At 33.7% G+C, this 10578-nt stretch overlaps 1 protein-coding gene across 4 annotated transcripts in view; it reads left to right on the forward strand.

Moving 5' to 3' along the window:
* Positions 1-272: 272 nt before the first annotated feature.
* LOC144967336 (brefeldin A-inhibited guanine nucleotide-exchange protein 3-like) overlaps positions 273-10578 on the forward strand; it is a 64476-nt gene continuing 54170 nt past the window's right edge. For 2 of the 4 annotated variants that reach the window (XM_078904428.1, XM_078904431.1), the window contains exons 1-6: positions 792-830; positions 1761-1949; positions 5751-5884; positions 7610-7744; positions 8528-8596; positions 9913-10071. In XM_078904428.1, the coding sequence (XP_078760554.1) occupies positions 1853-1949; positions 5751-5884; positions 7610-7744; positions 8528-8596; positions 9913-10071 (594 nt within the window). In that variant the 5' untranslated portion in view covers positions 792-830; positions 1761-1852. Of the gene's footprint in view, positions 306-791; positions 831-1057; positions 1193-1760; positions 1950-5750; positions 5885-7609; positions 7745-8527; positions 8597-9912; positions 10072-10578 lie in introns of those variants that run through there. The other 2 variants (XM_078904429.1, XM_078904432.1) reach the window with 2 other exon arrangements.

The raw sequence follows: 10578 nt of genomic DNA on the forward strand, positions 1-10578 counted from the left end.
GATTTTTTGCCAAGTGAGTACAAAAAAAAAAAAGGAAAGAAAATAAGCCTAGAAAGGAGCTCGAACACTAACTCATCCCACCCCAGTTACAGTTACGCTGTGCTAAAACAGCCGACCACCTCGCCTTCTCGCTCTCGGTCAAAAAGTTTAACCCTTATAATCTCTTCCGGTGTACCGAATACACAGCTGTGTATTCAATCCACTGGTGGACGGAAAACACTGCTGTGTATTCAGTCCACGGGTGGACGGAAAACACAGTTACTTATTTATTTATTCGGCCCAAGATGTATAGAACAGTAAAGTTTGCTGCCCCAAACGTAAACAAAGGTCGAGAAGCACATGGCAAACCACATGTTCCTGTCTTGACAGCTCACGTTCCAATGTAAATAATAGAAAGAAAATAACCTTTAAAATTTGGCTGTTAGGTGGCAAAAGAAACACATATTCATAAATACTCGATCATGCATCAAATAATGTCTAGATATGGATATTTTATGGAACAAAAGGTAAAATTTATCAAAAGTTACGTCTATCTATTTTTAGACCAGAGCAAATTATTGCGCTGGTATGAACAAAACGAGAATTATTCGGAGCCTGATTTTCAGAATAATTTAGTCTTATATTATTATTTCTGCAACTGTTAGATTTTATGTAAACATATTTTCAATACTGAAAGTGTATTGCCTACAACTCAAACTACAAAATTGGGAGACCTATATTGTGCGTAAATTATTCCGGTCCCTAACGGAAATCACTAGCAACTTGTTATTGTTTACGTTTGGGGCAGCAAACTTTACTGTTCTATTGGGATAGCCACGGATAATCCATTTGTACGGAAAGTAATATTTTATTTATAATGTCTGGATGGAACAGTGACCAATAAATGTTTTAGTCATTTACTCAGCCTTGAGGGTTTTGCATATGTCACAATGGGCAGAATCTTGGAGGCTTATTAAGTAAAACATCTAATGGCTTCTTAACTTATTTTTGTCTTCTGCTATAGAATCTCGAGTCTTGAGTGAAGTGTCGCTTCGTGACACATTCCCATTTCATTAGCCCCTCAATTTTTAGCCAACGGTACCGAAGATGAATTAAAATAGAAAAGATGATTATGTCTCGAAAATTCTCTCCCTGAAAAAAAAAGGAACTTAGCCATTTCTCTGAGTCGTCTTCAGCAGAGTATTTTCACTTTGTGAGTGTGATACTAAGAGATATTTAGATAGGGCTAGGACCCTTCTCTATAAACTATAATAGAATATTGGAATAATAATAATATGATGATCATTTTTTGTTTAAAATTTTCAAACCTACTATAGGTATAGAGATTGATTTTTCTTTGTGGACTCTCCATTAAGTTTGTATCAAGTATAAAAGTTTGAAAGATTAGAGAGAGAGAGAGAGAGAGAGAGAGAGAGAGAGAGAGAGAGAGAGAGAGAGAGAGAGAGAGAGAGAGAGAGAGAGAGAGAGAGAGAGAGAGAGAGAGAGAGAGAACCCTCAAGTCTGGATAAAAGGGTTTATTCGTGCAATGTATCCGACAAATTGGTCTCTTTATAGAACAAGCTGATTTTCTGAAATGAATGGCAAAATTAATTAAATTAAAAAATAGTATGGCTGAGATACATTATTTATTGAAATGATTTTCAAATGAAGTTAATGTTGATATTAAGTTTTAGATTTTGAATCCATTTATATGTTTAGTTTTTTTGTTTTTTTTTATCAACACTTGAAATCTTCAGATTCCCTCATTTCTCTAATCACAGTGTTACTATCATGGGCAATCTTGTTGATTGTTGACTGGTGACTTTGATTTTTGGCAATACGTATTAATTGTAGTAATATACAGAGAACCAAAATGGGCTTAACAATGGAGGAGGTTTTGCAACAGATTGCCAAAGATATTATCACTCCAAAGTTTGCCAGCATCAAGCAGACGGCACAACAAGCTGTTGGTAAGTGTTTGCAGACCCCATTATAATTAAATTACAATTTTGAAAATAAATTTTATGTATTTTTTTGTGTATGTGTGTGAGTGTGCGTGTTTGTGAATTTTGTGTGTATGTATGTATGTTTTAGTGTATGCATACCTGCCTATTTTTACGGATTATCCATAATTATTACAGAAGTTCGATGACAATTATAGACTTATATGGAAATCGAATAAATATTACGGATTTTGATTTCACAGAAATTTTATCATAGTGTTAGAGAGATAGTAATTTTTTTTCTTAAGTTTTCGCAATTTGAAGGAGAAAAAAAATGATCTTAAAATTTCCTTAAGGTTTTAAAGGCTAACGCTCATTTCCTCACCCATGATAGCTAAGTAGATCGCTATGTTGGCCGTCAACAACAAAGTTTATTTTATATATAAAACATATGTAACATTTTTTAATGGTTCAGTTTAGTATTATGTAACAATTATAGTCAGATTTTTAATAATTGGCGCATGTTTTTCTTCTTTTTCTCAGCTGTCCCTCAATACACAGCTGTAAAAGTTTGTATGACCCTCTGAATTTGTCTCAATCAAAAAATATTTTTGCATTAATTGTAAAACAATAGGAAAGGATTCGCTTATAACAGCTATAGATTAAAATCGATAACTGGTAAGGATCATAACTCATTGATGATTTACAGTATCAAAATTACGAATTTTCTGCTTAAACATTTTGAAGGAATTTGTTAAAATGGAATGTTCGGTTAATTGAAACTTAAACGATATAGTACAGTATCTGAATATGAAGGAACGAATGGCAATCCTCAACTATCAGACATCTATATTTTTTAACTTCTGTCAATACATATTACTGATGAAAATACAAATGAAAGTAAACAATACGTGATTCCAACATTATTTTGATTGCTAAATTTATAGAAATAGCCTCTGTTTATGCCAAAGAGGATTTCGTAAATTTAATGTAGACTGGTCAAGAGTAGAAATTGATCAATTTATGACTCAGTGTTTCTACAAATAGGTACATGTGTTCAGCAATAACAACAACTACAACAACACCAACAACAACAACAAAGACATACTGGACACATCACATTCTGATGACTAGGATGATGAAAAGGAGAAATGGAACGACTATGGAAAGATTTCATGGCATCACTCTATCCAATGAAATGTAATTTTCCTCCAGTTTGCGAAGGTTGGAACATGCCTTTTCCAGTCTTCCCTTGTTATATCATTGATTGCCTCCTCGGTGAGAATAGATTTGATATTCCACCTCTCAATCTTTCCCTTTAGTTGGGTCCAAATGAGCTCGATTGGATTGCGCTCACAGTGATATGGGGGAAGTCGCGCAACCTCGTGTCAAAACTCCTTGAATAGGCAGTCTGCTTTGAAAACTGTTTCTGGGTTGTTTCTTTTCGCTAGAATATAGTTGGGCCTCTAATAAATGGTCAGAGTAATATGTAGTGCTGTCTCATTGGAGCCATGCGAAGTTGGAGCCTTGAAGTGATCATGGTAGTGTTGTCCAATGCAACACAGCTGGGTGCTTTGAGGAAAAGCAGCAAACGGTTCCTTAGCTAGTCTTCAAACACCTATGCATTGTCCCCAGAATGATAGTCACTACCTTCCAGATGATGCAGAAAAGATAACAAATGGTACGGCATTCTTCTAAATACACAGTATCTTCACCACCTGCAAGGATATCAATATCAATGTCCAGAGCCCATGAGACTTTTTCTACCTGAATTATCAGATGTCCATTCCTTTGTCAGATGTATGTTTACGGTCACCCAGCTCCATACATCTTTGGATGATATCCATATCAAATTTGTCTTGAATCCTTTTCCTATCATGTCGTTCAACACTGGTGATCTCTCTGTCGTATTTCGATAACCATCTTCTCTTTTCGTATCGTATCGTATAGTTTAAAAGCTTATATTATGTTTAAAAGCCTTTAAATGCTCTGTGAAACGTTTGTGCATACATGCAATTTTTCAAAGTTATATAAATAGCATTCATTGTTAATTTGACTATATATTGAGTATAATCAGTATTTCAAGTGATTTAAAGCTAGAGATTTCATATCAGTAATTGCGACATGATGTATAATATGTAATAAATATGGAAGAATATGCAATAATCATAAATTCTAAATTTAAGGCAAACTACATAAGTTGTGATTTTATAGCAGTTAAAGCGAATTGTTTAAAATCGGAAACAAGTATGACGTGAACCCATAATTACTAGCCAGAACTACGTGTCAACACGAGATTATTTTTGAATAACGATGAATTCATCCCATACTTTGTGGTGCGTAACTTTTTTTCATTTTTTTACAGTGTAAAATCTCGAATTTTATGACAGCGGTTGTAAAGTATTTTTTTATAGGTCTTAAAGAAGAAAACTTTTTTGATATGGCATCAACACGGTCCAAAATCTATATTCAGTTAAGACAAATTGATTTAAATGTTGACACTTTCTGATAGAGGAACAGCTGAGAAAAATCAGAAAAACATGTGCCATTAATAAAAAATCTGACTAATGTACTGATGAATTTAGTGTTGATTATTGATTTTTAAATTTTCTAGTAGGCAGGTATGGTGTATGTGTCACTCTGTGTTTGTGTGTGTTGCTGTTGTTTTTTGTTTGTTTTTATTTTGTTTTTGTTGTCTGACTTGTATGCTAAGTTATGTTTTTATTGTTAAGTGTTAATTTTATTTAATTTTCCTAAATATGCAAAAAGGAAAAAAACATTGAATTTTTCAGAAATGTATGTTAACTTAAACCACCAACAGATATGTCATACATGTTCAAAATTTATAAAGAACGTTGATTAATTAATGATATTACTATTTTGCAATGTTTTTGCAATGGTCAATAGTTGGTGGATGTGGTGGAGACTTTAACTTTAAGAAATTTAGGACTTGACATTGGTAATACTTAATGATGTATGTAAGAAGGATCGATTAATAGGCTTCAACAGTCATGACGTCACTTCCCTCGTAATGACGCATAGTAACTTAGTAACTGGCTCTAAACTATCGGAACAATGTCGGACGCCCTTATGAAATATTTATCAGACGAGCATAAAAGTGTATCCAGAGGAGAAAAACATTATAAATATGATCATGTTTTGACTTTTATACATTCTGATCATATGACATATGAAAAGTTCTAGCCAGCATGAAGAATAAAAAGTACCGATTTTCTTCGTTTAGAACCACGCTGCTCGCCGTTGCTGGGCGACGTGACATCAGACTATTGAATCCGTTTATTGAACCTCATTTTCTCTAAAATGTTAATAATACAGCTTTCAAAGTGTCACACTCCCTGAATACGTGAACAATCGTTCTTCCCCTCTTCTATTTGCTTGTTGAATAACTTACCACCTATCGTTGTAAATCCAATCACCATGGAACAGTTTAGAGAAAGGCTAATTCACGACTAGCACTCAAATACATCCTGAAGTGTAAAACATCAAGACGCCTACCTACATACATTCGCGACAATACACCAGAGGTGGTTTGCAAATTAAGAGAAGAAAGAAAGATTCACTAATGACACGGGAGAGAACTTGATAAAATACAATTTCTTTTTCTTCTTCCCCTATCCTCCTCCTCTTCCTCCTCCTTCTTCTTCTTCTTCTTCTTCTTCTTCTTCTTCTTCTTCTTCTTCTTCTTCTTCTTCTTCTTCTTCTTCTTCTTCTTCTTCTTCTTCTTCTTCTTCTTCTTCTTCTTCTATATAGAAATATAAATTCCTCCATTTAATAGCTTTGAAAAAACATATAATCTTTTTTTTACAGGGATTCTGCAGGACCCGTCCAAAATGGACAAGATGGAGGTGTGGGAGATAAGACAGGCATGCTTACTTCCCTTGAAACTGGCATTAGAATCTAAGGCCAAGAAGTTGGGACATTCTGCTCTTGCTGGCATACAGGTGGAAACATTTGTGTGAATTATTTATGTATGTGTGTGTGTGTGTGTTTGTGTGGGTGTGTGTGTGTGTGTTTGTCAGTGTTTGTGTGTGTGTGTCTTCACTTGTGTGTGTATGTGTGCTTGTTTGTTTGTGTGTGTGTGTGTGTGTGTGTGCATAGGTGTATCTATGTATGGCAAATTGAAAGGACTTATATATGCGGGACTAAAAAAAATCCCCCAATAAATATAACCGAACTGAAAGAACTTTTAAGAAGCCCTGATTGTATTGTTGTCAAACAATTGCTTTATTAATGGAAGAAAGAATAAATGCTTATGCTTAGCATTGCACAATCTAATGCATTTTCAGTTGCTGATACTTTTGTATGATTTCCTAGTATTGGCACCACAGGCTTTTATTTTTTAAATTCTTCTTATATTAGTCACAATGTGACACCACCCACTTCTATGATTATTTTCTCTAAACACAAACAGTCATATAAAGTTTTCTTGATTCCTTCCTCTTTAATTCAACATTGACCTACAAGCAATGGCCTATATATTTTGTCATAGTCATTCTTGTATCCTTCAGGAATGAAGGAGAGATTATGACCTTTCTTTATATTGCTGCACATGCTTTATCTCTTATTACTTTATGGTTGCTAATGATATCGGGCAATGGTCATGGGCCGCCTTTTCATAATGTTTTTGGCAGGAAATTAAGATCAAGTGGTCTTATCATTTTTTTGTGAATGCACTTTCATCTACAACTTGATCTCAACAAAATGTGATCTAGATGTTTGAAATGGAATGACAAAATTATTTCTCCCTAAGTCACTTTTCCTCATTAATTTTTGTGATATTAGACACAACAGCTTCCCTCTCAACTATAAGAATGTTTGTTTGGAGTTGTTCAGGAATAAAGATCTCTGGGAAGCTGCCAGCCAACAACTTATAGTTATACAAATCAGGAAAAGGAAGTAGGAATGGAAAGGCCATGCATGTAGAAAACTTGCCTGCAACATCACAAGACAGACTCAAACATGAAATCCCCATGGAGGAAGAGGACCAGGGAGGCCAAGAAATAGTTGGCAATGTGGCATGGTGAGGAAGCAAAGAGGGGTGGATGAGAAGACAGCCCAAGGAAGAGTTAAATGGCGAAGAGTCAAGTAGCCAATGCTCTAACTGAGGTTATGTGCTTAAGTAAGTAAGCTTTGGAAAGGATAAAAAATGTGGAGAGCTTTTGAAAAAATTGACATATATATATATATATATGTGTGATCATTAGGGAAAGATGCACAGACAACTTAGCCACGTCATGGGAATGAAAGGATTAGATTCCCAAAAGTAATGTTAGATAGGAAGTGGGACAGGAAAAGAAATAAAAAATGGAAGCCCAACATTCTCAAGGAAGGAAACAATATTCACAGATTTTGAAGCAGTCTTGAAATAAGTGTCAGGAAAATGAAAAAAAAAAATGTGCACGGCAAACATACAGGAAGAGTGAAGACAGCATCAAGCATGGTAATGATTAAGGTCAATGATGATTGATCATTCTCCATTCAATTATATCTCTCATCCCCACTCAAAAGCAGCCATGTAAGAAATAAAATAAAGAGGAAAGGCATTTTTTCTTGTCAAGTACTTAATGTTTTTGATTTTTACGAAAAAAAACATTTTTTAAAGAAGCTTGATAAATATATTGTTTCAGTTGATATTTTGGTTATAAAGATTGTGGTTTTGTCTGCAGATAATGTTCCAAGACACCCGTTTTCGTAGCTCTATTGAGACAAGTGAAACAGACAAGTGGCTACCGTCTCAAATTCTCTCTGTACTTTCTGTTGCTCCTACCCTGGCTGAGGACATGCAAGTCGAGGTTATCAAGGTGTGCAGAAAATAAATTTTAAATTTGGTGTTCAAAGTTTATGAAACATTCATCTCTCTAACTCTTCTTATTTATGGATCAGTATTTTTCTATGGCAAGCATTAAACTAAAACAGTTGGTTATTGCTGAATAAAAAATAATTTATTCATTAAATGTATGTTTGTTCCACTAATCATTGAAACATAAAATTGAAAAGAAAAGCGCATTTATATTTCTGATTCATAAATAGCTCGGTTTTGCCTGTGAGAAACCTTCTATTCATCTTATGATTTCTGGTAGGCTATCTTGCTTTTGTCCTTAATATTGTTGCACCACCATCACAATTATTGGACCGCACAAGTATCTATACTAAATTAAAATATGATACGAAGTGATAGTAATGTGACCCTTTTAAATTTTAATTATGACCAGTTCTGGCCATTATTTCACTTGGCCCTTCAGTTCGAAATTTTATTTTAACTATCGGGTTAGAAATTTCATTTTACCTATCAGGTTATGAATTTCATTTTACCCATTAGGTTAGGAATTTCATTTTACCCATTAGGTTAGGAATTTCATTTTACCCATCAGGTTAGGAATTTCATTTTACCTATCAGTTTAGGACTGTCATTTTATCTATCAGGTTATTAATTTAATTTTATCTATCACGTTATGAATTTCATTTTACCTGTCAGATAAGGAATTTCATTTTACCTATCAGGTTAGGAATTTCATTTTACCCATTAGGTTAGGAATACTCTAATTTGTTGGTACATATTGATCATAGAAATATTACATCTGCAGCTCTTACTCAATATGACTGTAACAGCCACATGGTGTACAAGTGCTTCGACCATTATCAAGATTTGTCAGGTAGGCTTGGCTTATAGGGCTTTTCAATTCTATGTGATTTATGCCATGTTATACAAATTACGGACTTTTTCATTTGTACACACTGCTTCTCATATGTCCGAAGTGAAAAGTAAAAATTACTGACAAAATTTCACACGTTTAGTCGAAATGTTTCTTTTCTTATCATTCGGTTGTTTTGATTTTACCATGGTCATTGTGATGTAACATTCATTATTAAAGGCCTTATTTAAAGCAAGAATCCAATCAATACATAAAGACTTTTAAAAAAGAAAAGACCAGTCTTTACAAATTAACTCCTGGGTTGCATAGTGACACTGGATTTTGATTAACTATTGCAGAGTATTTGGGTCTCCTCTATTTTCATGCATACAGCACATCTGTTGTCATCTTCGTTATATTCATATAAACAGTTATATTCTGCATTTCAACCAGGACTAGAACATCATTAAGAATTGTGAAGTTGATAAGAATAATATAAACATACCAATAAAAAACCCCAAACAAAACATAAAAAGGAGAAAAACTCTACAGTATCAGTATTGGAGCATTTGATATTACTGGGACAAATATTACAAGAGCCATAGGAAATCTCTGAAGCTTTTTTAAAGCTCTAATACTTCACTGTAAAATTATTGTAAAATGTTTAAAAATCGCACTTTCATCATTTAATTAATATTAATCAGATTCAGTTTTATGATAATTCACCATTTAACTGCCTTATTTTGGAAAAACTTGTATTAAAAAATTTGGCTAGAAAACTTGTCCTTCAAATATCGATCGATTTTAAATGACCCTCATATTGGCAAAAACTCTCAAATCTAGGACTTCGCGAAGTTAACTGGTTAATGAATCAACCAAAAACACTTCACAATCATCAGGGCTCAGAATTGGAAATGACAAAGTTGCATTTCGTCATAAGTCATTGTTTTTTGTTGGCAATAGGGATTGATTTTCAGACTAGATTTTTTGAAAAGGTTAAGGTACAAAAATGGCAGAAGCAGAAAGCTACTCTTTGAGTTGGATTTTGAAGATGATATTGGTTTCCGAGATTAGCACACACCTAGAGGATTTTCCATACATTCTTAGACTCACGCTTGACTTTACTCTATTATGGTCATTAAGCAATTTTTTAATAGAGATAAATTGTATCTTGTCTTAAATTTTAAACTCAGATTTCTAACAGCTCTATTTGTTTGGTTAAAAATTGTAAAGGCATAGAAAAGAAACAAAAATAATGTATATCGTTAATCAAATTAAAGAGTTACAAATTTGGAGGTCAACTGAAATTGAAATATTTGAAAACCACATACTTCCAGTTGCTTTTACTTGTCCACGGACTTCAACCATCACAAGAATTGTTATCCCTGGCCCATCAATGCTACCTGGCAGTTTTAACTACGTCTGCGACATTGAAAGTGTTTGATGACCCAGAACTCATCATGCAATTAAAGCGAATACTTCATTTTAATATTGAGGTTGATTATTTTATTACAATTTTATGGATCCTGGTTATTCCCTCCAATTTATAATCCTTTTTATTTATAACCCTGCAATGCCATGTATCATATTTTCTCAACTAAGAGAGCAACTTCAGGGGTAATATTTTGTTTGCTTTTTTTTTTTTTTGTTTCTTCATCATTTCTAAGGAGAAAAATATTCGGAGTGTATTTAAAATACAGAAAATATAGAGGATACAGTGGATTCCTGATAAAGCCAACACTGCTAGACCAGAAAGATTGGTTGACTTTAAGCATGATTGACTTTATCCATTATCAGTGGAACACATTTAGATAAAGAATAGAGCATTTGGGATTAATAACAGGTGTGGACTTCAAACAGAAGTTGACTTTAAAGAGTATTGACTATATGTGGATTCCACTGTAATGTTTCAGTCTCCTTATCTTGCTCTTTCTTTGATGCTTTTAACTTTAGATCTACAACTTCTCCTTTATCATCTTCCTTTTTACTGGTGCTGAAATGAC

This window comes from Berghia stephanieae, chromosome 3, assembly GCF_034508935.2.
Source record: "Berghia stephanieae isolate SIO BIC M18660-M18661 chromosome 3, UCSD_Bste_1.3, whole genome shotgun sequence".
Classification (NCBI taxonomy): domain Eukaryota; kingdom Metazoa; phylum Mollusca; class Gastropoda; order Nudibranchia; family Aeolidiidae; genus Berghia; species Berghia stephanieae.